General features: G+C 56.6%; 2 protein-coding genes across 5 annotated transcripts in view; both read left to right on the forward strand.

Annotated features, from left to right (window-relative positions):
- LOC135887747 (class I histocompatibility antigen, F10 alpha chain-like) overlaps nucleotides 1-26,603 on the forward strand; it is a 265,826-nt gene that overhangs the window by 39,542 nt on the left and 199,681 nt on the right. The window lies entirely within an intron of this gene.
- Nucleotides 1-26,603, forward strand: part of LOC135887748 (H-2 class I histocompatibility antigen, Q9 alpha chain-like) — a 61,591-nt gene that overhangs the window by 21,880 nt on the left and 13,108 nt on the right. For 2 of the 4 annotated variants that reach the window (XM_065415486.1, XM_065415489.1), the window contains exon 2: nucleotides 16,037-16,306. In XM_065415486.1, the coding sequence (XP_065271558.1) occupies nucleotides 16,037-16,306 (270 nt within the window). Of the gene's footprint in view, nucleotides 1-3,249; nucleotides 3,385-16,036; nucleotides 16,307-26,603 lie in introns of those variants that run through there. The other 2 variants (XM_065415487.1, XM_065415488.1) reach the window with 2 other exon arrangements.

Here is a 26,603-nt window from a genome sequence, read left to right on the forward strand (position 1 = left end):
GGAGGCCATTTTGAAAACGTGGGCCGTAGGGCAAGGTTCTGTAACGGCACTGGGGGGGCTGCCCCACAGCCCTGAGCTGCTAATCCACGGCCCAGGACAAACTGACTGGGTCCATCGTTAGACGAAAAGGGGAGTCCCATCGGGGCGGCCATCTTGTGTTCGCTCATGCACGTCAGATACACAAAATGGCTGCCTGGCCCAGAACGGGTCCAGAAATGTCCTGTGTGTAGAGTCGGTGCCAGCAACTCAGTGCCACCCCCGGGGAAATAGACAATCCGGGAGTTGCTCTGGGCTTCAGGGAGACCGTCACCCCCACCCAGTGTGGGGCAGGCTCTGAGCGGGGCTGTGGGGAGAGCAAGAGGCGTGCATGGCGGGGGGCAAGAGGCGTGCAGTGCATGGCCGGGGGGTGATGCTGGTCTCTCTCCAAACTGCCCTGCTGTGATAGAGCAGAAACCGAAAGCAAGTGGGGGATCCACCGATAGCTCTGGGAGCCGGGAAACAGGAAGCTGCATTGGGGCTCAGCCCCTGTGAACGCCCCCCACTGACCCGCCCGAGTGGGGTGAGGTCCCAGATGAGGGGGGCTCCCCTTAGCCTGGCTCCCGAGCCCAGGAGAGACCGGCCCAGGCCAGAATCCGATCCCCACCGATCCCAACGCCCGCAGTGACTGTACTGCAGCACGGGGCAAACTTCACATGGCCCAGAGCCACCCCCCGCGCCCAAGGGGAGGAGACAAACCAAAAATAGTTCCCAGAAATGATGTAAACAGCCAAGTGCTTGTAAAGACAGAGAAAACCCAGGGGTTAGGTCACTGTTATCTGCCCGTGCTTAGAGCAGGGGCTGGGAGCCAGGACTCCTGGGTTCTCTCCCCAGCTCTGGGAGGGGAGGGGGGTCCAGTAGGTTTGAGCTGGGAGCCAGGACTCCTAGATTTTGTTCCCATTTTCGCTGTTGTCACATAGCAAATCAGTCACTTTCCTCTTTGTAAAAAGAACAGGAGTCCTTGTGGCACCTTAGAGACTAACACATAACACATAAGCATAAGCTTTCGTGGGCTACAGCCCACTTCATCCAGTAGGAAGATATATATAGACAGAGGACATGAAAAAATGGGTGTTGCCATACCAACTCTAACGAGAGTAATTAATTAAGGTGGGATATTATCAGCAGGAGAAAAAAAAACTTTTGTAGTGATAATCAGGATGGCCCAGTTGACAAGAAGGTGTGAGTAACAGTAGGGGGGGAAATTAGCCTGGGGAAATAGTTTTTACTTTGTATAATGACCCATCCACTCCCAGTCTTTATTCAAACCTAATTTAATGGTGTACAGTTTGCAAATTAACTCCAGTTCTGCGGTTTCTCATTGGAGTCTGTTTTTGAATTTTTTTGTTGGAGAATTAGGACTTTGAGGTCTGTTATTGAGTGACCAGGGAGGTTGAAGTGTTCTCCAACTGGTTTTTGAATGTTATAACTCTTGACGTCTGATTTGTGTCCATTTATTCTTTTGCATAGAGACTGTCCGGTTTGGCCAATGTACATGGCAGAGGGGCATTGCTGGCACATGATGGCATATATCACATTGGTAGATGTGCGGGTGAATGAGCCTCTGATGGCGTGGCTGATGTGATTAGATCCTATGATGGTATCCCCTGAATAGATATGTGGACAGAGTTGGCAATGGGCTTTGTTGTAGGGTTTGGTTTCTGGGTTGGTGTTTTTGTTGTGTGGTGTGTGGTTGCTGGTGAGTATTTGCTTCAGGTAGGGGGGCTGTCTGTAAGCGAGGACTGGCCTGTCTCCCAAAGTCTGTGAGAGCGAGGGATCGTCCTTCAGGATAGGTTGTAGATCCTTGATGATGCACTGGAGAGGTTTTAGTTGTGCGCTGTAGGTGATGGCCAGTGGCGTTCTGTTACTTTCTTTGTTGGGCCTGTCCTGTAGTAGGTGACTTCTGGGTACCCTTCTGGCTCTGTCAATCTGTTTCTTCACTTCCCCAGGTGGGTATTGTAGTTGTAAGAATAATTGATAGAGATCTTGTAGGTGTTTGTCTCTGTCTGAGGGGTTGGAGCAAATGCGGTTGTATCTTAGAGCTTGGCTATAGACAATGGATCATGTGGTGTGTCCTGGATGGAAGCTGGAGGCATGTAGGTAAGTATAGCGGTCAGCAGGTTTCCGGTATAGGGTGGTGTTTATGTGACCATCGCTTATTTGCACTGTAGTGTCCAGGAAGTGGATCTCTTGTGTGGAGTGGTCCAGGCTGAGGTTGATGGTGGGATGGAAATTGTTGAAATCATGGTGGAATTCCTCGAGGGCTTCTTTTCCATGGGTCCAGATAATGACAATGTCATCTTTGTGCCTCTCCCCACCCATGAAATGGGGGCAGTGATGCTCTAGACGCGCTGGGGATTGTTGTGTTGTCACTCACCGCACAGGGGGGCTGTGGTGTTTAATTCATTACATTAATAAAGTGCTTGAAGTTCCCAGCGCGACAGACACGTTCTTGGGCTCCATGCCGAGGTACCTGGAAGTTCTCCGGCCTGGGTGCTGCAGGAGGTCAGACAAGATGAACCAATGGTGCCGTCTGGCCTTAGAATAAATGTAAACAAAAATCTCTAGAGCGCTGGCTGGTGATGGGCAGAGAATTAATTCCTTGTTAGTTAATTGCTGTTCTGGTAACTAAAGTCCTGGGGCCAAGTTCTCAGCGGGGCCAAACTCCCCCCCAGCGACAGTAGCAAGGCCGAGGCTCTGGCGGTTCCCAGGTGGGTGCCAGCATCCCACTGCCAGGGCTGCCCCCTCTCGTGACTCTAGTGTGAGTCTCGCTATCTTTGGTGTTTCCCTAAAGCCCCAGCTCCTGGAGTCACGTGAGCAGAAGAAACTCTTGGATGGCGTTAGTCAAAGGGACGTTTCCAGCCCGTGCAGTTGTGGAGAAAAGTTTGAAATCGTGACTCAAGAGCGCCCTGACATCTGGGAAAGCCAGAAAGGGAGTGCGCCCAGGGGGCGGGGCGCTGCCCGGGGTGCAGTGGCCAGGGGGCGGGGCCTCGGGGTGGGGGCGGGGCTCTGCCCGGGGTTCCCCGCTGCGCTCATCCCTGCTCAGAGTTTCGCTTTCCCGGGCCCAACCTGCCCGGCCGGGTCCTGCCCAGCGACCGGTGACGCGGCCGGGTCTGCGCGCGGCTATTGGCGGGCACGTTCCCCTCTCGGCCAATCCGTGCCGGCGGGCGGTGCGCGGTATAAGTAGCGGGCAGCGGGGGCCGGGCTCACAGCGCAGCTGGCGTCGGGGCGGTTCTGTGCGGGAAAGGGACCGATTCTTGTAGGACAGAGACCGGGACACGGACCGGGCGGCGATGCTGCACCTGCTCTTGCTGCTGGGGGCTGCAGCCATCCAGGGGGGCTACTCCAGTGAGTAGGGGGGGGTCCGACCGGACATGGGGGCGGGGGGGTCTCAGCAGTTCTGAGCTCGGTGGTTCGACCGGAGCTCGGGGGTTGTCGGACCGGAGCGGGGCTGTCCGGTCGGTGCCCGGCCGGGATATCCCCCTCTCGTGCTCGCCCCCGGCGGGGGCTGGTTCTGGGCGTGTCGCGTGGCCCCGCTGTGCCCGGCGCTGCGCACCCCGAGCGGCCCGTGGGGCTCACAGGCGGGGGGGGGTCAGTTCTGTTTGGTCGGGGGTCACATTTCTTGGTCAAGGTCCCAACTCCAGAGACCAGCCCAGCCCAGACTGATAGTCATTCATTGACATTATTATTATTATTAACAGGATTTCGGGGTCTGGGGTCCCGCTGTGGCCGGCAGGTCCCCACCTCCTGCCCTGCCACGCGTCTGTGGCGATCCCCTGTGCCAGGCGCTGCCAGGCTGGGTTGTTCCTGGGGGTCGCAGCAGGATGGGGCTTCCCCCCCCCATACTTGTCTGCGGAGCCCAAGCCCTTAGTCACAGGGAGTAAATTCACACCATCCCCCCGACAAGAGTGACATGGGGGTTGGGGGTGGAAAAGGCTCCTTGGACTCTCCGCCCCTAAGTGGCTCCCGGCAGGTTCTTGGCGCTGGTTTAACCCGTGTCCAGACCCCCTGAGGGGGCTTGGCCCTGGCTAGGTGCGGCCGAGGCTGAGCTGTGTCCGCACCAGGGCAGCCGCCCGCAGGACAGCGATAGGTCTATAAGTGGGGACAAGTCTTTAGAGGTGTTGTCCTAGGGGGGACGTGTCACCCCCCTGCCCTGTCTTTGGCCGTGTGCCCAGGGCAGGGGAGCGGCGGAGCCCCAGGATCTGTGCGTTAATCAGGGCTCAGTTTGGGGGCGAGCGCCTATTGCAGAACAGCGGCTGCCTTTGTGCCGTTGGGATCTCTTGGGATTGCTGGGTAGGAGCTTCGGGATCCCCATGGGGGGTGTGGGGAGAGGGGCAGGGGCATGTCCTGCTTTTCCTGGCCTGGACGTGACTCTCCCATGGCCCGAGCCTGGCCCCAGAGTTCCCCGTATGGCAGCAGCTCAGACCCGGAGAGTTCAGCAGCCCGTAGCCAGCTGGGTGAGGCTGTGGGGTGGGTTTGGGGGTTTGTGTGAAGTGGTTTCAGGTGCGTTGTTGCCCTCGTGTCACTCGGTGACAGGCTGGTTTGATGTAACCAGGGTTAGGACCCTGGTGCAGCCTGGTTCCACAGGGCGAGTCACATTAGGGGCCGGGGATGGAAATGGGGGGTCTGTGCATTGGGTGCCCCTGGAGCAGAGAGACAGGAGGCCCTCGGGGGTCACAGCCAGCACTGGTGTAACTCCAGCTGCACAGAGCTTTGGCCTGGGTCCTGTAGGGCTGGGTGTGCGCAGAGAAGGCTGTTAGTGAGGATCAGGGTGTATCTGGCTTTGTTTAATGACGTTGAATCCAGCACCAGCTCCCATCCGTGCCTGGCCAAGCCCTCTTCACTGAGGCTCTGTCTACACGGCACTCCTAGGGTGACCAGAGGTCCCGATTTTATAGGGACAGTCCCAATATTCAAGTCTTTGTCTTATATAGGCGCCTATTACCCCCCCACCCCCGTCCTGATTTTTCACACTTGCTGTCTGGTTACCCTAGGCACACCCTACAGCGGCACAGCCATGCTGTTCTAAGGCACGCAGAGTAGCTGCTCTCTGTTGCCAGGGGAGAGCTCTCCTGACGACAAAAGAAAACTACCCCCAATGAGGGCAGTAGCTTCGTCAGCAGGAGAGCGTCTTCCCCCCGACGAAGCGCTGTCCACACCGGCACTTTTCACCATTAAAACTTTTGTCATTCAGGGGGTGGAGTTTTTGTTTAATACCTCTGAGCGACAAAGGGTTTTAACGACGAAAGTGCCGTGTAGACATAGCCTGAGAGAGAGAAATCCTCTGTTCCCGGTACAGTGAAGGTGACCTGACAAGGGGGGTTTGTGTCCATTTCTGCTGCTTCCTAATGAATAGCGAAGGCCCAAAAGGGTTTTTCCCCTGCTTGTTTTATTGTAGCTCTCGTCTGCCCTGTTTTGCAGGAGGTCTCCTTGGAGCACCAGAGACCTGGGGTGGGAATTCTCAGTCCTCAGCTGAAGGGCCATAGGGTGTTGAATCTTCACCAAGGACAGCTTTTCTTCCTACTGCTTGACAGGTGCTTTGGTCAAGTAGGACCTTTGCTACACGTCAAACTTTAAACTGGTTTAGAGAAATCAGTGCACACCCCTTTGTGGACCTTCTTATTTTGTTATAATAGTGGCTTAACTGAAAAAAGCTGCTCTTATATCAGAATAAGAGTGTCTACATGGGGCTTTGCACCAGTTTACATTTAATTATACTGGTGCGACTCTCCCTGTGGACAAGGCCCAACCAAGTTCAGCTAAACTGAAGAAAGCCACTCTTAAACTGGAATAGGTGTGTCCACACAGCCTTTTGCACTGGTTTAACGAAACCAATTTTAACTGACACCTTAACTTAGACTAGTACTGTAATTTTGTGTGTAGATAAGACCAAGGTGTTAACAACAAAGTTTAAAGAGTTGGAATAAACTTTTTAGGACTGGTCTACACGCAGTGTTTGTACCACTTTCACACAGTTTGAAACCATCATAGTTAAGTCAGTACAACCACTCAGTGTGGCCACAGTTACGCTGCTGCAGATGATTCCCCTACACTTACAGCAATAAGCTGTGCTGGCGTAAAGCCCGGCTGTACCGGTGTAACTGCACTTGCACGAGGGGTTGTGTAAAGCACGGCTGTGTGGGTGTAACTGCACTCGCACAAGGGGTTGTGTAAAGCACGGCTGTACCAGTGTAACTGCACTCTCACGAGGGGTTGTGCTGATTTAACTATTTCGGTAAAAAGAAACAAATAAACCTCATCCCTAACTGAAATAGTTAAATGGGAACGAAAACCGCATGTAGGGTTGGCCTCAGAGTGTGAGCTGCTTGGGGCAGGGACTGTCACGTCTGTGTCTGGACAACGCCCCGTACAGTGGAGCCCCAGCATGATTAAAGCCAATCTGTGCTACCACAACCTGAAATAATAATTCCTTTCCCTCTCGTTTTCTCGGGTTTCACGTCCTCCCCTCCAATTCTCCAACTGCCCACGAGGTTTTTCAGGAAAAACAGGGTCAATAGAACAGGCCTTTCTAATGGGAAAAATAAGCCAATTTAAAAGTAAAGCTCCCTGCCCTGCCATCATCGTCGTCATTATTTGTGATTGTCTTGTGCCAGGAACCTCAGTCCTGGTCCCGGCCCCTGTTGTGCCGGGTGCTGGACAGACACAGAATACACAGACGGTCCCATCTGAGTCTGAGACCAGAGATGAATATAGACCAGTGGGGAACAAGGGGACAGCACTGGCCAGTCTGACAGCTGTGGGCTCGACACACCAGTGGCCCAACTGTTATCTGGTTTTTAGGCACCTGACAGAGGAGAGCGTTGAGGAGGGTTTGCAGGGTAACGAGGTTGTTTTCCGGATGTTTATGGGGAGCTCCTCGCAGGCGTGAGGGGCAGCGTGGGACACAGGACAAAGGGGCTTGTTTGCAGATTTAACAAGTGGCTGATGGAGGCTGGGATCATGGGCTGATCGGAGGTGAGGGGTGACGTTTTGGTAGCAAATGAGAGAGAGAGAGAGAGAGAGGGTGGGGATAGGCCGGGAAGGGCCTCCCAGTTGAAGACAGGCAGCTGATGTCTGCTTGATGTGATGGAGGAGGAGCCAGTGGCGGGATGCAGAGAGAGGGGACATCGATCAACGAGCTAGAAAAATGATCTTTTCGGCATGTTCTGAATGGACCTCAGCGGGGTCAGATTGCGTTTGTCTAGGCCAGAGAAAAGGCTGTTGCAGCAGTCGAGACACGAGACGCTGAGCGCCTGGACGAGCGTTTTAGCTGTGGGGGTGGATAGGAAGGGCCGTATCTTAGAGATGTTCTGCAGAACGAGTGAGCAAGACTTGGACATAACCTGGATGCGAGGACCTAGAGAGAGGTGTGAGTCCAAGATGATGCCCCGGTTCTGGGCCTAAGTGACAGGCAGGATGCTGGCATTGTCCACAGTGATTGAGAACGGAGGTAGCAGGGAGGCCGTGGGGGGAAGATTGGGAAATCTGTTTTAACCGCACTGAGCTTGATCTGATGACGAGACCTCCACAAGGAGACCTCAGAGACAGGCCAAGATTGTCGTTTGGACAGAAGGAGACAGGTCGGGAGTACAAAGGCAGATCTGTGAGTTAGCATGGAGACGGTAGCTGAATTTGTGGAGGACTTTGCCCAGAGATAAGGTGTAGAGGGAGAAGAGAAGGGGACCCGGGACAGAGCCCTGGGGGGACAGAACCCCACAGACAGCTGGAGGGGAGATGAGGAAGATGCTCTGGCGGACGTGGTGAAGGAGTGGTTAGAGGGGTAGGAGGAGACCCAGGAGGGGACGGCGCTAAGGAAGCCGAGGGGGACAAGATTTCTAGGTTAGCCTGGTGATTGGTGTCAGAGGCGGCTGGCAGGCCAGGGAGGGTGAGGCTGGAGCACTGAGTGTGAGTGTTAGCTAGGAAGAGTCATTACAGATTTGGCAGGAGCGATTTCCGTGGAGCGCAAGGGGTGGAAACGGGAGTGGGGAGGGTCTAGGATGGAAGTGGAGGACAGGAACTCCAGACAGCGATTGCAGAGTCACGTTCATTGAGCTGAGAGATGAAAGGGAGAGGGGGAGGTCGTTGGAGAGGCAAATGGAGTCCAGGGTCTTTACAATGGAAGACACTAAAGTGTTTGTGTCGTGAGGGGGACGAGCTGGAGGGGAGTGAGGTGAGATCAGGAGATGGGACGGGGTCAGTGGAGAGCAGATGAGAAACCTCTACATCTGCGAGGAGGGAGAAGGAGGCAGGACTTGTAGGGTAGGAGGGGGAGGTGAGCTGAGGGGAGGGTTTAATTGTGTAAATTTTTCTGGGAAGAGATGCTGTGCAGAGCGCAGTGGGGGCAGGAGGTGGGCAGGGGTTGAGGGGGGAGACGAAGGTGGAGAAGAGGAAGCTGGGACTGTGGGTGGGGGATCCAGCAAGGCTGGAGAAGTCGAGGTGTGTAGCAAGGGAAATGGCAGAACTGAGGGAGGAGAGAACGAATCTGTAGTGGAGGACGTCAGCCTGGCCGTGAGCTTTCTGCCAGAGACGCTGCGCAGTGGGAGACAGGAATGGAGGAAGCGGATGTTGGGGGTGAGCCGGGGTGGGGGCTCGCGGCGCTGACCTTGCATCGGGACGGAGGGGCCAGAGAATGAAGGATAGGGGAGAACGAATCACAACAGCCTCCTTCCAGACAATGCCATGGTGTCCTCTCGCACTGAGGGCACTTCTCCGGGGGAGGGAACTCCAGTTACTAGGAAGTCACAGGTGTTAGTAATGGGAGATTTTATCATTAGAAACGTAGATAGCTGGGTTTGTGATGACCGGGAGAACCGCATGGTGACTTGCCTGCCTGGTGCGAAGGTTGTGGATCTCTCAAGGCATCTAGATGTGTAGTGCTGGGGAGGAGCCGGTGGTCGTGGTACATGTAGGTACCAGTGACCTAGGGAAGGGTAGGAGAGAGGTCCTGGGGGCCAAATTTAGGCTGCTAGGGAAGAGATTGAAGTCCAGGACCTCCGTTGTAGCATTCTCCAAGATGCTCAGAGTTCCATGCATAGGGCCACTTAGACAGGCAGAACTGCAGGGTCTCGATACATGGATGAGACGATGGTGTAGAGAGGAGGGGTTTAGATTTATTAGGAACTGGGGATACTTTTGAGAAAGGGGGAGCCTATACAGGAAGGATGGGCTCCACCTAAACCAAAATGGAACCAGATTGCTGGCACTTAACATGGAAAAGGTCGTTGAGCAGTTTTTAAACTAAGGGCTGGGGGAAAGCTGACAGGTGGGGAGGAGCACGTGGTTCGGACAGAGACATCCCTTAGGGGAGGATCTATTAATGGAGATTCTCTATGTCCTAGTGAGGAGGAGAGGATGTAAGGTGACAAAATACAGGTAGGATCTGCTGAGAAACAGTCAAATGAAAGAGTCCCATTCAATTACATCACGTAATGGCAGACAGCTAAAAAGTGACAATTTTTTAAAGTGCTTATATACCAATGCTAGAAGTCTAAATACTAAGATGGGTGAACTAGAGTGCCTCGTATTAGATGAGAATATGGATATAATAGGCATCACAGAAACTTGGTGGAATGCAGATAATCAATGGGACACAGTAATACCAGTGTACAAAATATATCGGAGGACAAAACAGGTTGTGCTGGTGGAGGAGTGGCACTAGATGTGAAAGAAAGCGTAGAGTCAAATGAAGTAAAAATCTTAAATGAACCAAACTGTACCATAGAATCTCTATGCATAGTAATTCCATACTTGAATAATAAGAATATAGTAGTAGGGATATATTACTGACAGGGTGGATTTGATTTAAATCATGGTTTAAATCACTAGTCAGGAAGACTTGATTTAATCATGGATTTCTACATAAAAGTGCATTCTTGTATTAAGGTTATAACAACCAACATATTCTTCACAAGTCAGGGATAGATGTCGGTTTCATTTTTAGAAGGTACACACTATACATTTTTAAAGTGATTTATTTTGAAAACTTTTCAGATTAGTTTTACAGCTATATCAGAAAATGAACGATTGTTTGGTTATTTCATTTACAAAAGGTAATTGAAGCACATAGTTCACCTCCCAATGACTTCATAAATATCTCCAACTCAACAGGTTAATCATTAATATTTAGAGGATTTTCTTGCCAGGCTGTATTAGGAGGAGAACATCACCAGACAGACATTTAAACTGTTTTATTTAACTAAAACAATGTTATGTATTCTGGATTTTTTTTTTCTTCAACAGCAAACATATATAATAGTTTAACAAAACAAGCATATGAATTTTTGAATTTAGTTAAACGTTCAAGTTCTTTAAAATCAGGTTTGTTTTTGTTTGTTTTTAACTAAAATAGTTAAATGAAATATTTAAAAAAAAACCCCAAAATTAAATCGATTGTGTCAGCCAGGTCAACATGAGAAATTTAAAATATTGGCTTCTGCAGCTAACTCCGTCGTCTGCACTTTCATTTTCCTCTTTGTTCATAATCTGGAAAAGAGACACAAGCTGTCCTGCTTTTTCAGGTCCCAAACAATTTCTCAGTTTGGAATGAATTGGTCCAAAGGAAGAAAATATTCTTTCTACACCGGCAGAAGAAGCTACTAGTGTTAAAAATGAGATTATCACTTCAACAGTCTCTGAATCCAAGTGCTTAAGTGACTGCCATCAGTTCACTGGTGACTTTCTTTAAAACCTCACCAGCAAACCTGTTTCTTGAATGGTTCACCCTTCGCTCTGAAGTTTATTATAGTTGGCACTATGGAGGGATGATTGCTGGATGTCCATGTCATAGCCAACTCCTCTTCTTCAGCAGTGATGGTTTGACCCTGGTACCGAGTATTGAGAATATCTGCAAGAAGATGAGCTGGAGATAGTGCTTGTCCCACTTGTTTTTTTTAATGCTTGTAAAGTAACTCTGTCATTGCATATTTCTCTCTTTAAGATCTCACTCAGTTCCTGAGGTAGAGGAACGTCATTAAAATATTCCCAAACTGGGTCTTTTTTATGGCCTGCTGCCATTACAGGTTTTCCCTTCTAGTGAGAGAATGGTCTGGTAGATCTCAAATCAATGAAGGCTACACTAGAAAAGCCTCAAGACTTCTGGAATATGCTGCTCAAACAGTTTCACTTTTGTTTCTACTGCCTGTCCCTCCCGTCTCACATTTATCTCCAGACTTCTTCTCCTTGTCCAGATCTATTCCCCACCACCACCAATCTTCTATTCATTGAACTTTTTGAAACTTTGCACTTTTAGAGAAAGGTAAGGGATTGACTCTGTGTACACAAATTTGCAGAGGGACAATAGGGTTGAGGTCTGTTATTTCTCACCTCTCTCTCTATAGTTATTTATTTAAAAACATTTTTTGCTGTTAACAGGCATGTTATCTCTGGAGACACAAATCCACAGTTTGAGAACTGCAAAATTAAGCATCTCTGATGGTATCTTCCAGACTGAGCACTGAGTCCCATTGGGTAGATAGAAAGATTAACCTAAATAATCTATACAGAAGCCCCTGGAATCCCATAAGATTGGGTCCCTAATCCATGAAGGATTGGAACTCATTTACAAAACTTTTCTTAAACATTACATGAGTATATTCTCCTACTATAAAATTAGAATTTATAATCCCTATTCTGTGATGAGAGATCTTTGCGCTATAATGAGAGGTTTTTCCTCAAAGCATTTTATCAAAAAAAATGGATTTAAATAAAAAAAATCTGATACTTTTTAAAAATCATTGATTTTTATCCACCCTGATTACTGACCACCTGACCAGGATGGTGATAGTGACCATGAAATGCTCAGGGAGATTAGAGAAGCTATAAAATTTAAAAAAACTCAATAATAATGGGGGATTTCAACGATCCCCATATTGACTAGGTCCATGTCTCCTCAGGATGGGATGCAGAGATAGTTTCTTGACGCCTTAAATGACTGCTGCTTGGAGCAGCTAGACCTGGAGCCCACAAGAGGAAAGGCAATTCTTGATTTAGTCCTAAGTGGAGCGCAGGATCGGGTCCGAGAGGTGAATAGAGCTGGACCGCTTGGTAATAGTGACCATCATATAATTAAACACCCCAGCAGCCACCGCAGGCGCATTGAATTACAGAAAGGGGAACTACACAAAAACGAGGAAGCTCCTTAAACAGAAATTAAAGGTACAGTCCCAAAAGTGACATCTCTGAAAGCTGCATGGAAACTTTTTAAAGATGCCATAATACAGGCTCAACTTAAATGTTTACCCCAAATTAAAAAACATAGTAAGAGAACCAAAAAAGTGCCACCCTGGCTAAACAACCAAGTAAAAGAAGCAGTGAGAGACAAAAAGGCATCCTTTAGAAAGTAGAAGTTAAATCCTAGTGAGGAAAATAGAAAGGAGCATAAACTCTGGTAAGTGAAGTGTGAAAATGTAATTAGGAAGGCCAAAAACGAATTTGAAGAACAGCTAGCCAAAGAATCAAAAAGTAATAGCAAAAAATTGAAGTTCATCAGAAGCAGGAAGCCTGCTAAACAGCCAGTGGGGCCACTGGACGATGGAGGTGCTAAAGGAGCACTCAAGGACGATAAGGCTATTGCAGAGAAACTAAATGAATTTTTTGCATCGGTCTTCATGGCTGAGGATGGGGAGGAGATTCCCAAACCTGAGCCATTCTTTTTAGGTGACTCATCTGAGGAACTGTCCCAGATTGAGGTGTCATTAGAGGAGGTTTTGGAACAAATTGATTAATCAGTAATAAGTCACTGGGACCAGATGGTATTCACCCAAGAGTTCTGGAGGAACTCAAATATTAAATTGCAGAACTACTAACTGTGGCATGTAGCCTATCCTTTAAATCTGCTTTTGTACCACATGACTGGAGGATAGCTAATGTGATGCCAAGTTTTTAAAAAGGCTCCAGAGGCGATCCTGGCAATTACAGGCCTGTAAGCCTGACTTCAGTACCAGGCAACTTGGTTGAAACTATAGTAAAGAACAGAATTATCAGACACCTAGATGAACACAATTTGTTGGGGGAAGAGTCAACATGGTTTTTGTAAAAGGAAATCATGCCTCACTAATCATCTAGAATTCTTTGAGGGGGTCAACAAGCATGTCGACCAATGTGATCCAGTGGATATAGTGTACTTAGATTTTTAGAAAGCCCTTGAGAAGGTTCCTCTGCAAAGGGTCTTAAGCTGTCATGAGATAAGAAGAGAAGGTCCTCTCATGGATTGGTAACTGGTTAAAAGAGGAAACAAAGGGTAGGAATAAATGGTCAGTTTTCAGAATGGAGAGAGGTAAATAGTGGTGTCCCTCAGGGGTCTGTACTGGGCCCACTCCTATTCAACATATTCATAAATGATCTGAAAAAAGGAGTAAACAGTGAGGTGGCAAAATTTGCAGATGATACAAAACTACTCAAGATAGTTAAGTCCAAAGCAGACTGTGAAGAGTTACAAAGGGGTCTCACAAAACTGGGTGACTGGGCAACAAAATGGCAGATCAAATTTAATATTGATAAATGCAAAGTAATGCATGCTGGAAAACATCCTCACAACTATACATATAATGATGGGGTCTAAATTAGCTGTTACCACTCAAGAAAGAGATCTTGGAGTCATTGTGGATAGTTCTCTGAAAACATCCACTCAGTGTGCAGCGGTAGTCAAAAAAGCGAACAATGTTGGGAATCATTAAGAAGGGGATAGATAACAAGACAGAAAATATCCTATTGATTCTATGTAAATCCATGGCATACCTACATCTTGAATACTGTGTGCAGATGTGGTCGCCCCATCTCAAAAAAGATATACACCTCTACCTCGATATAACACTAATTTGATATAACGCGGTAAAACAGTGCTCGGGGTGAGGGGGGGCTGCGCACTCCAGCGGATCAAAGCAAGTTCGATATAACACAGTTTCACCTATAACGCGGTAAGATTTTTTGGCTCCCAAGGACAGCGTTATAGCGGGGTAGAGGTGTATTGAAATTGGAAAAAGTTCCTCAAAAGGGGAACAAAACTGATTGGGGTATGGAACAGCTGCCCTATGAGTAGAGGTTAATAAGACTGGCACTTTTCAGCTTGGAAAAGAGATGACAAAGGGGGAATATGATAGAGGTCTATAACATCATGACGGGTGTGGAGAAAATAAATAGTGTTATTTACTCCTTCTCATAACACAAGAACTAGGGGTCACCAAATGAAATTAATAGGCAGCAGGTTTAAGTATTTCTTCACAGAACACAGTCAACCTGTGGAACTCCTTGCCAGAGGATGTTGTGAAGGCCAAGACAATAACAGGGTTCAAAAAAGAACCAGATAAGTTCCTGGAGGATTGGTCCATCAGTGGCTATTAGCCAGGATGCGCCGGGATGGTGTCCCTAGCCTCTGTTTGCCAGCAGCTGGGAATGGGCGACAGGAGCTGGATCACTTGATGATTCCCTGTTCTGTTCATTCCCTCTGGGGGACTTGGCACTGGCCACTGTCAGCAGACAGGACACGGGGCTAGATGGACCTTTGGTCTGACCCAGTGTGGCTGTTGTTACGTGGTTGGAGCCCTCGCCAAGGAGGTGGGAGACGGTGGGTCTAGTTCTCCTGTTCCACTGATTGGATAACTAGTTGGCCAGAGAGGAGCAGCAGCAGCCCTGCTCGCCGGATCGGGCCCCTGGGCTCTGAACAAAGGGGCGAGAGGGAAAGTGGCTGGTGCTGACGGGGGGACATGGCGATCAGCAGCCGGGGGAGTGGAGGGGAAGAAAAGGGGGAGCCTGTCTCCGGTTATGTCTGAGCTGGGAGAGACCAAACAGAGCTAAGCCAGGGCAGGGCTGTCCCTGGTGCGTGTCCAGCGCCCAGCGCAGGGGGGCTCTGGTCTAACTAGCGAACAAGGCCCTGATCCTGCAGACACCGTCTGTAACGTTACTCTGGGGAGGACCAAACAACCTGCATCAGCCTGACCCCCAGGCCCCGACCCCCAGCCGTGTAACTCCCCTGAGCAGTGTCTGACGTCGGGGGGACACTCACAGGGGTGAAGGGACTCGGGGGTTCAGTCTCTGCAGCACCAGGCCCTTTGTCTGGGAGCTGCAGCCCTCCCACCCTCCCGACCCGGCCTGTGGGGTGAACCCGATGCAGGGACGGGGCATCAGCCTGTGAGCTCCATGGGGCAGGGCTCAGGCAGTGCCTGGCGCAACAGGGGCCCCAATCCCTGCAGGGGACCTGGGGGGCAGCCACAATGTGAATCAATGGTCAATTGTGTGCACAGCCGGGGCCCTGGCTCCCCCCTGCAGCTTGGAGAGATCCCTTCCTGCAGACCCCCCACCCGCCAAGCTTCAGCTCCTGCATCTCTTCCCCCCCCCCCACACCCTTGTCCTGCTCCACCCTCCCCTGGGGGCTCCTCTTGGCTGCCCTCCCCCCTAACATGCCCTCCTCATCCTCCTCCCACCAGCCCTTCCCCCCATGACCACATCCCCCTCCTCACACCCCCTGCAGCCCTGCTCTCTTCCTGCTCCTCATGGGTCCGTCCAGCATTGCCCCCCCTGCAGCCCTGCCAAGCTCTGGGTGTCCCTCCCCCATCTCCCCTGGGGGCGGCTCCTGGGACATTGTGCTGACCTCCCCCTCCTCCCGCCCTGCTCCCCCTCCCCCCTGCAGTCCTGTCCCCCCCACTCCTATCTCTGCTCCCCTCCCCCTCATGCCCCCTCCAGCCCTGATTCCCCCTCGCCCCTCCCTGCCCCCTTCCTGGACCCCTTTCCTTCTTCACACTCCCCTGCTGCCCCCTCCTCCCAGGGGAGTGTCCAGCCCCCCCTGCTCCTCCCCACCCCCACCTTCCTCCTCCCGTGGCCAGCCCCGCCCCCGCCCCCTTGGTCCCGCTGGATGGGCCCCGCCTCCCTCCCAGGGGAGTGTCCTGCCCCTCCCCACCCCCGTGCTCTCCGTCCCGCCCCCTCGGTGCCGCTGCGTGGCCCCGCCTCCCCCCCCCCGTGGCCGCTCCCGAGTCCCGGTGCCGGCTCTGACCCCCCCGTCTCCCCCCAGGCCCAGGCCCGCACTCGCTGCGCTATTTCTACACGGGGGTGTCGGAGCCCGGCCCGGGGCTGCCCCAGTTCATCACAGTCGGGTACGTGGACGGGCAGCTGTTCATGGACTACAGCAGCGAGCGGGGCAGCGCGGTGCCACGCGCGGAGTGGATGGCGCGGAACCTGGACCCGCAGTACTGGCAGCGGGAGACGCAGAACTTACAGAGCGAGCAGGCCACGTTCCGAGCGAACCTGAACACCCTGCGCGGGCGCTACAACCAGAGCGCGGGTGAGTGCGGGGCCCGGTCACCGCCCGGACCGGACACGGGGCTCGCGCTGCGGGGGGGACAGAGGGGATCGCTGGGGGGCAGTGTGGGGAGCAGGGGAGGGGGACCCCAAGGGGGGGGTCGGTGTGAATTGGGGGGGCAGAGGGACTCACAGCAGGGTGGGGGCTGGGGGGGTCGGTGTGGTGGAGCCGGAGGAGGGGGATCCGCGGGGGGGGGTCGGTGTGAATTGGGGGAAGGGGACAGAGGGGCTCACAGCAGGATGGGGGGCAGTGTGGGGAGCAGTGGAGGGGGACCCCAAGGGGGGTCAGTGTGCATTGGGGGGGGGCAGAGGGATTCACAGCAGGGTGGGGGCTGGGGGTGTTTGGGGGGGACCCACGGGAGGGTTCATGTCACAGTGGTCGATGTGAACACCAGGTTCCCGTGGGGGGGAAGGGTGGTAGGAATGGGGAGAGGGGATGGACGCAATGGGGGGCAGTGTCGGGGGGGGGGTGTGTGTCAGTGTGAACAAGGACACCCAAGGCGCTGCACACGAGGAGGGGATGGTGTGAATGGGGGAGGGGATGGAGGGACCCATGGGGGAACTTTCTTACACTGTCAGTGTGAACGTGGGGGGCAGAGGGACTCAGGGGGGGTCTGCGGGGGGGGGTTCATGTGAAAGATGTTTGACACTCTCCAAAGTGTGAATCTCTTGCTCTCCCCTCACAAAACACCCAAGACATCTGCTCCCAGCCCCACTTCCAGCTAACTCTGCCGCCCTTCAGGGCCCCCTGCCCCCCAGGCCGGGTGTGGTCAGTCCCTGGCACAGCCGCACAGGTGTGAAGGCCACAAGGTCCCATCCACCCCGGCTATGCCGGCCTGGCCCCATGGGGGGTGGGTGCTGTGGGGCAGGATGCTGTGGGGGGTGCGTGCTGTGTGCACGGGGGGGCTGGGGCGGGGGGGGGCACCAGAGGCAGTTCCTGCCTGACCATTGACCCACTTACTGCCATCTGGAGAGAGGGAGGGGACCCAAAGGGAGTGGTGGGGGAAGGGATCTTAGGAGTGAGCTCCACCCCCCATCTCCAGCCCAGCCGCACTCCCCCCCCCCCCGCTCCCCCCCTCTGCTGCTGGCTCAGACGGGGGCTTGGCTGGGGCAGCATCGGGGGCAGCATCGGGGGTGGGAGGTGCCCGGCGAGGGAGCTGGCGTGTGTCCCTGGGCGGGTGTTGGGGCAGGTCCCCCCCTCAGTCGGCAGGACAGGGCAGGGCCCGTTAGTCTGCGGGTGGGTTTTGCTGGGTTTCAGCCTTTCCTGCAGTGCCCCCCCCCCGGGCCAATCCCCCCCCAGGGCACCCAGCTCAGAGCCGAGGGGAGCAGGGGTTCGGCCTGACACACAAACACTCCCGTGGGGTGCAGGTCTGTCTGGCCATTTCGCCCTCTCGGGGTTGGTGACACTGCCGCTTCCAACTTACCCCTGCTTCCCCCCCCCCGGCTATCCCCCCCCCCCGTTCCGTACTACCCCCTCCCACAGCCCTCTGCTCCCTCCGGTTCCCTCCTACCCCCTCCCACATCCCCCTGCTCCCCCGCAAGTTCCCTCCTCCCCCTTCCCATAGCCCTCTGCTCCCCCAAGTTCCCTCCTACCCCCTCCCACATCCCCCTGCTCCCCCCCAAGTTCCCTCCCCCTGATTCCTTCCTCCCCCTTCCCACATCCCTCTGCTCCCCCCCGTTCCCTCCTCCCCCTTCCCACATCCCCCTGCTCCCCCCCGCTCCCCCCCCGGTTCCCTCCTACCCCCTCCCACATCCCCCTGATTCCTTCTTACCCGCTCCCACATCCCCCTGCTCCCCCCCGTTCCCTCCTCCCCCTTCCCATAGCCCTCTGCTCCCCCCCCCCCGGTTCCCTCCTCCCCCTTCCCACATCCACCTGCTCCCCCCGAAGTTCCCTCCTCCCCCTTCCCACATCCACCTGCTCCCCCCGAAGTTCCCTCCTCCCCCTTCCCACAGCCCTCTGCTCCCCCCCCCCGGTTCCTTCCTACCCCCTCCCACAGCCCTCTGCTCCTCCCCATTCCCACAGCCCTCTGGTCCCCCCGGTTCCCTCCTACCCCCTCCCACAGCCCTCTGCCCCCCCCCCCCGGTTCCTTCTTACTGCCTCCCACAGCCCTCTGCCCCCCCCCGGTTCCCTCCTGTCCCCTCCAGCAGCCCCCTGCTCCCCCTCTGGCTCCTGGGCGGGGGCCTCCCCTCTGAATCTCCCAAACTCCCCTCCTCGCCCTGGGTGAGGACCCCCCCCCAGCACTGGGGGTGGCAGGGTCCCCGTCGCTGTCTCCCACACACAGATCTACCCACCTCTGTTAGCAGTGGGGCGGCACCAGGGGCCAGTGAGCGAGACTGAGTGTGAGGCAGAGGCGATAATCCCCGGTGCTGAACGAGGCGGCTGCAGCCCCAGCCGTGACGCTCGGTGCAGGCAGCTCTCGTGTGCACCCAGGTGCCCCGGAGCTCGGGCTCTGGTCCTGCAGCACCTGCCCCACAGGGTGCTCTTGTCTCCGGTGCCAGCCCTGCTGCCCAAGGGGGGTGGGGACAGGACTCAGGGGGCGTCCCTGCCAGCTCGCTAGGCAGACAGGGCTCTGCAGGGGGAGAGGCCCCAGCGTGTCTGCCCTGCCTAGCAATCAGGGCGGGGGGGGGGGGGGGATGAGGCCAGCTCTCCTCTCTGCCCCCTTTTAGCAATCGGGGGTGCAGGGGCAGGGGTGGCCTTCACCGCCAGCTGCTGATATATGGTGGGGGGGGAGCTCTGCTCTCGTCCCCCCATTCTCCGGTCCCAGGCCCCTCGCTAAGGGGGTGCTGGGGGACACTCTCCCCACTCACCCCTCCCATCCTGGGAACAGCTCCCAGCGCTGAGCTTTAAGCTCCCCACCCCGGGGGGTCCTGACCCTGCTGCCTCCCCCTGCGCTCCCCCTCTTCCCCCACCCAGGGCAGAGCCCTGGCCGGGGCGCCCCAGGGAAGGGGCCTGGGCTAGAGCAGGGCCAGTGGGGGGCAGAGGTGCGTGTGTAATTGGGATGGGCCCTGCAGGTGGGTGGCTCCTGGGGGCTGGGAGGGAGGCTGGAGATCAGCGCCCTGAGTTCCGAGCGGTCAGATGTCCCGCGTCAGGCCCAGACCCCTCGTGAGATCGGCTTCAGTAGCCTGGGATTTTACACCACAATTTCCTTCCGTCTGCGCGTCCCCGGCTCCGTCCCCAGGGGCTGCAGCTCCCAGGCCGAGCCGGACCTGCCAGTCGCTGCCCGGAGGAGCCCCAGGTTCCCGCTCTGCCCCCAGCGCTGCAGGAAGGTCCCCAGGGTGCCGCTGTGGAGAAGGACGGCGTTTGCCTTTCTAGCTGGGTCTGCGCCCCACCCACACGGGGGAGCCACAGGCCTCGTCCCTCCGAGACCCCATCGGTGCCTCCCCCCCGGCTCATCCCCGTGGAGAGCAGTGTGGGGGAGAAGAGGGATGGATGGGGCTGCCTGCCCCCCCCCCCCCGGGCACCTGGCTGGGGGTCTCTGCGTGTTCTGTGCCAGCTGTTCGGCCGGCCGGGCCGGGAGCATCACAGAGCCCCTCTCCTGAGTCTGGAGCAGCAAAGCCGCAGGCCGGGCACCTCGTCCCCTCGCCCCCGTCAGACGTGTTCCCACGGCTTCCCCTCCTGCTCTCAGGCCCAGGGCGTTTCCTCCCCTGCTGCAGCCCGATCCCTGGGGGAGATTCCCAGCCCCTGCCAGGCTCTGTCCAGCACAGGGGTCGGAGGAGGGTCGAACCCTGGGATTTCCCGTCATGGACCCGGACCCGCGACCTTTCCCCGGGGTGGCCTGCGCTGTGCAGACTCGGTCAGAGCCTCCTGCTCCGGGGACACAGGCCAGGGACTCAGTGCTGGGGGAACAGTGGGGTCAGGCCCAGGGAACGGGCCCCTCCCCCTCTGTTAGGGCATCCTCTGAGCCCTGCCGGCGAGAGACGTCCCTGTCACCCTCAGACTGCGCTGGGAGCATCCACGGGGCACACGGACCAGTCCCCACGGCCGTCAGCTGCCACCTCCTCCCCGAGGCCACAGGAAACGCAGAGCCGCTCCGGGGAGCTAAACCCCGGCACAGGATCCGGCAGCTCGGTCCGGTTCAGAGTCTGCTGCTGCCGATTCTCCAGGGAGGGCGACGCTGAGGGTGGGAAGCAGGAATCCAGGTCTGGCGGCGCAGGAGCCCGCAGTGTCCCCGGGAGGAGCGACAGCGCTCGGATTCGGAGCAGGAGCCACAGGAGAGGGAGAGCAGGAAACTCCTCCAGCCGGGATTCTTTGAAGCCACGTGTGAGCGGGCGGTGTCCAGTTCAGAGCGACCGCCCGAGGGAACGTCTGACAGACGCGGAGCCAGGTCAGAACAGCAGCGACACCACTCAGCAGTGTTACCCCCGAGGTTCCCAAACCCACCTCGTCCTCTCAGCGCGGCCTCGACAGACGTGACCCAGGAGGAACGGGTGCGCCCCCGAGAGACGGAGCCGGGGGCTAAGAACCAGCCGGAACCAGAGTTCATTTCCTCTCCCGAGGTCGATGGAGCACGGACGCCCCTAGCTCAGGACACGGCAGGGCCTCTGCAGGGAGACTGAAATCCTACGGCCCCTGACCAGGAGATGGACACAGCGCTCTGGAGACACCGCGAGGCAGCCCCCGCGTCCCTCAGCTCCTGCTGCGTCCCGCGCTCTGCCCAGCAGGACCGGCCGGCCGGTGTGAATCTGGCCCTCTCACATACAGCAAGTGCTTTGGTCTGGGGGCTCAGAACGACTCCCCTGGCAGCAGCCGACCGCTCTGACTCCCCTCTGGACGCCTTGTGGGGCTCAGCAGGGGCCAGGGCTGCAGGGCGGTTACCTGTTGGCGTGTGCAGCTGGGTGCCGAAGGCAGCTGGCCAGGCCGTAGCGACCCGCACTCCCCTCCCAACACTGCATCGGGCGACTTCTCAGACAAAGCGAAGACACCCCTGGCTCCTGCCAAGGCCGCAGAGGGGCTGTAAATCCTGCTCCAGACCCAGGCCGTCTTTCCCAGCGTCCAGACCAGCCGTGCAGCAGGTGAGACGATCCCGGCCACTGCAGGGAAAGTGTCGACACCCAGAGGGGCTGATCCAGGGGGACACCCACAAGGCAGCCTCTGGTCCCAGACACCGTGTGACTCGCCGCCAGAGCAGACTGGGACGGAGCAGCGCACGGGGTCGTCTTCTCCAGTGTGCGGATCCTTATTCTCTGATCCCTGCACCGGGTGAGTTCTGCGCTGTCCAGAGAGCGTGGGCGCTGGCTCTGCCCAGATTGGCCCCTTCTCCCTCTCCCAAGGTCCCTAGAGTGGGGGGTGTGCAGGCGGCTGTCCCCCATCTCCTGCAGACGGGGCTGTAGGACCAGTCCCAGCCCCAGAGAGGGGACAGGGCCTGTACTCCATCCTGTCCCTGCTCAAGGAGAAATCGGGGCAATAGGGCCGTGCTCCGTCTGAAACATCTACGGGAGAGCCCCAGGCAGCCCCGATTCAAGACAGACGTTTAAGTCCCACCCTGGCGGTGATCAGCAAAGGGCCTGTCTGTGCTCCATGGAGCTGAGAGACGCAGCTCTCCCCACCCCCCCTCGTCAGCGTCACCAGAGAGCTCGGTGTCACCTCTGCATCCCAGCGCGTCCGGTACAGCTCCTCGCCCGTCGGCCTCGCCGCAGCCCCAGGGGACCTGCCACGGGTTCGTTGTTAGGGTCGCTGCCCTCAGACAGGAAGGGGTCACCTCTGGTTCACATCCTCAGCGACGCTCCAGCCAGAGGGTGAGCGGCACAAACCACAAACCCACGATCCTGGGACCCCGGGTTCATTCTGCGCCAGGAAGAGAGACGCCTGGGCCCCACCCTGCGGAGAGCTCGCCTGGGGGTGAGAATGACCCACAGTCTCACAGGGGTTATTGCTCCGGAGAGATGGGACAATTCCCTGCTTTGCTCAGGACGTCCAGCAGCCTGCGGGAGGTCTCAGCCTGCCCCGGTGTCACTGCTGGGGTGTGTTGTGTGTGGACACACTGCAGTGAGTGCACACGAGAGCTCTCCAGTCGTTCCTGCTGTCCCTGCCGGCTCACACCTCGGTGCGTCCGGCCAGGAGAGTCCGGCTTCCCCGGAGCCTCAGCACCTCTCGGATGGGGCTCAGCGCCCGTCGTTTCCCGTAGCCAGGCCGGGCAGGAGAGTGCCACGGGCAGTGCCAGCCTGGGGGGTGGGGCACTTGCGTGGAGGTTAGCTCAGTACGGAGCAGGGGAGGGAACCTGGCATGAACTGGGTGCAGCGCAGGGTGATTGGCTGCGGATCCAGCCCTGTCCCCAGGGGTGAGCAGCTCCCTCCTCCTACTCCGACCCGACCCAGCGCCGTGCCCTGCATTAGCGAACAGGGCAGGACGAAGTCGTCACCCCAGCAGGAGGAAGCCGACCCTCTGATGTCCTGTGTGGAGCAAAGCCCCCAGCGCGTCCGAGCTCGGCGTGGTCGAGGAATGAGACGTGACGAGCGATGCAGGGACAAGCTGGCTCAGGCGCCGGGGAACCTGCACCCAGACGTGCTCCTGTTCCTAGCGAGGGAATTTCCAGTCTCACTGAGAGACCCGTTTGCCTCTCACCCACACTGCAGGGGCCCCTCCTTTCCCGGCTGGAAGGGATCCCGCTGGCATCCAGAAAACCTCCCACCGGGTCTGCCTGATCTAGAACTGGGGGCTGTCCCAGCCGTGCTGCGGGAGACGGAGCTTCTCTGCTTCTTCGCCGGCTCCAATGCAGCCCTGGGAATTCCTACAGGAGAGTCGGACCCGGGGCTTGGGAGTCTCAATGTCAGGTTGAGTGGCTGCTCTCCCCAGGCAGGCAGGGGGTCTCTGTACTGGGGAATCCAGCGTTTCCTCCCAGCTGCATCCCTGCTTCATCCTCCTCAGGCTTGTTGAGCGCCGGCGCGGGACCTTCTCACCCTGACTCAGGGCCCCTTTGAGCCCCTCAGGACGACATCCCAGTATTTCCTCTCCGGCAAGGAGGCCTTCCTCATAGGCCTCCCCTCCCCTCCCCTGGTTGCCCTCCCCCCCCCCCCCCCGGGGGTGTAGGAGCTTGCGGCCTTATCCCTTAAGGATCTGTCCTGCACGTTCTTTGAGGTGTGTTGCACACATCCATTCCTACGTAGGGGTGTGTGCACCCGAGCACCGCGGCTGGAATTTGTTTCCCTAGTGATACCCGTCAGGTCGGCTCTGGTACAACCTGGTGCCGTGTGCTCACAGCGTGGGTATAAGGGGCCCTGCCAAGCCCACGCCCTTCAGTTCCTTCTTACCGCCCGTGGCGGCTGCTGGAACTTCCCTCCTCGCTTCAGCCAGTTTTTCTAGTGGGCTTCTCTTGGTTTATCGTGTGTGTCATTAGTTAGTTGGACGTCGTTTTTAGCAGTGCGAGTGCTTGGACACCTCTCCCCTCGCTGGACAGGCTGTGCACTCCCCTGGCTGGGGCACGCCTCGCTCACCGGGCTTCGAGCCCTGCTCTTCCTGGGGCAAATCCCTGCCAACGAGCGACCCCGCACTTGAGCTGTCTCAGGTGCGTGGGGGCAGCTCACAGGAAGAGTCGCTGTCAGACCTGCAGGGAATTGAAACCCTCACCCAGACAGATCAGGCAGTGGGACCGAAAGTTCTCCTGATGGAGGCAGGATTGAGGCCGGCGTTGGAGCCGAGATTGGACTTGGCACCGAGCAGCTCCGCGTCGGTGCAGAGCGCGGCTCCCGCCAGTCGGGGCTCACGGCACCGCCCCTCTTCGCCGGTGCCCCAGGACAGGCACTGAGACAAGAGCCGCTCCCCGGTACCGAAAGGGGCCACGCAAGGAGACGGGGACAGTGTGAGGGCTGGGCCGCTCTCTCTCGCCGGCACCACTGCAGCCGCCACTAAAGACACCCACGCCGGCCCCGGGTACCCCGGCAAGGGACGTGCCGCCCTCCTGCAGGCAGAATACCAGACACTTCGCGGTACCATCCACCCTGGGGGCGAACGCAGCAGCTAGAGACCTGCTTATGTCGCCGGTACCAGGGTCCCTGGACGTCCAGGACTCGGCATCGCTGGCACCACTGGGTGGCAAAGAGCCCTCACCCGGCTGTAGAATGGCACCGAGACAGCTCTCCAGGGGAAACCCCCACTGGTCACTTCGCCCGGGGTGTCCCCACGGCACCGGCACCGGGAGGGTCGGCACCGCCATGGTCTCCTCGCTCCTCCTCTTCCTCGGAGTTGGACGTGGGGTCCTGTTATTCACACCGTCAGGACCATCCACACTATTCTCCGTGGCCATCTTACACAACAGGGACAGCTAGTGCGATGGTGCCCCAAACACTGGGACCAGGAGGGCCGACACCCAGGCAGGGGCCTTTCTGGAACCCGCGGGGGTTCCTCCCGGCTCAGGGCACCAGCTCGAGAAGCTCTTACTCAGTGGCCTCAGAGAGCAGAGCCCCTCCGGTACTGCACCGAGAGACACCAGACCCGAATCCCGGTGCCCGTCCCGGTACCGAGCAACTAAAGCAGGTTCCCCACTCAGAGGAGAGAGCAGAGACCGTACCAGCTTTACCCACCTGCTCCACTTCGCCAGACGAGGCACTGGTGGCCCCAGAGGTACCCGCACCCCAGGGTGAGCACAAAGCCCACCAGGACTTACTGAAGTGAGTGGCTCAAATCTGGTGTCCAGGGGGAGATGGTGAAAGAGTCACTCAGGCCTTCCCAGATAGCTGGGTGGCAGCAGGCCCCTCAGGAGTCGCTCTTCCCCTACGTGGGGCGATCATGGAGCCTATTAAGACTCTGGCAGAATCCAACCTCCCTCCATGCTAAGCGAACGGAGCGGGAATATTTTGTACTTGCCAAGGGCTGAGAATTTTTATTTTCTCACATTCCTGCCCTGCCCCTAGTGGTGGCAGCCGTCGATGAAAGGGACCATCAAGGTCAAACGGGGCCCACAGCAAACGCAAAGGATCCCCAAAAGTTGACCTTGTTCTGGAGGAAATCCCCTGGCTGGGGGGATTGCAGCTCCGCGTAGCGACCCGGCAAGCCTGTCTGGGTCGCTGTGATTTTTACAGGTGGGAAGCGACACAGAAATGGCAGGACCTGCTCCCCCAGGGCGCCCGGCCGGAGGTCTCTGCCCTTGTGCAGGAAGGGAGAGCAGTGGCCTGCCCCCGCAGGCACCCCTGGATGTCGCGGGTTCTGCGGCCAGGTCAGTGCCCACAGCTGTCACCGTGCACAGGAGCTCGTGGTTACAATCTTCGGGATTTCCCCGGGACGTGCAACAGACGACCCAGGACCTCCCATTCGAAGGTTCCTGGCTCTGTTCAGAGCAGACAGACGCCAGGCTGCGTGGCCTTATAAAGACTCTAAGGCAGTGCTGAAACCCCTGGGCCTGCACGCGTCCGCACGAGCTAGAAGGCGCTATAGGCCCCAACAACACAGGAGATACTATTCTCCACCGCCCAGACACGACTAGCGTAGGAGAAAGAACAAGGGGTTTGGGCGCAGGCCCCCTCCACCCTCCTCCTCCCTGGGGCCATCCCAGTCGGCTCCTCCTCATTTCGGCACCTCGAAGCGCTTGTTTTGATGAGGCGCTTGAGGTCGACCTGCCAGTCCCTCCACACCAGGGTCCAGTCACCCCTGTATCTTCCAACCGTCTGTCCTATTTCCTCAGTGCCTGGGAACACATTTACCTTGGAGTGCTGGGTCCTAAACACAGTGGAATCCAGGTTTAGCCTCCAATTTTTGTCTTCCCCCACCTTCCTTCCTTCCCACCCACCCACCCTCCCCGTCCGTCTTCAGGGACCCTTCTCACAAGCATCGGTTGCAGCAGGAGGTACAATCCCCCTTCGGATGGGAGACGGGGAGAGGTTCTGCACCCGTTAAGGGGAAAGGGGCTCTATTCCCGTTATTTCCTCATCTCCAAAGCCGGGGGTGGGGGGGTTTCAGACCAATCCTAGACCTGCGCCAGCTCAACCGCTGTCTCAGAAAGTGGAAGTTCCGCATGGTCTCCTTGGCCTCCATCGTCCTGTGGCTGGATCCAGGGGTTGGTAGCCGCCCTCGACTTGAAAGATCCATACTTCCACATCTCAGTTTTCCAAGGCCACAGAAGGTGTCTAAGATTTGTGATAAACCAGACCCATTACCAAGTCGCAGCCCTGCCATTCGGTCTGTCGGCCACCCTGAGAATCTTCACCAAGTGTATGGCAGTAGTAGGGGCCTTTCTGAGAAATGGGATAACATGGACTCTATCTCGACAATTGGCTGATCAGCTCAGTCCCAAGCACCGGTGGAGTCCGACATCGACCTCATACAATCCACCTTCCAGGCTTTGGGTCTG

This window comes from Emys orbicularis, chromosome 13 (assembly GCF_028017835.1).
Source record: "Emys orbicularis isolate rEmyOrb1 chromosome 13, rEmyOrb1.hap1, whole genome shotgun sequence".
NCBI classification, from domain to species: Eukaryota; Metazoa; Chordata; order Testudines; family Emydidae; genus Emys; species Emys orbicularis.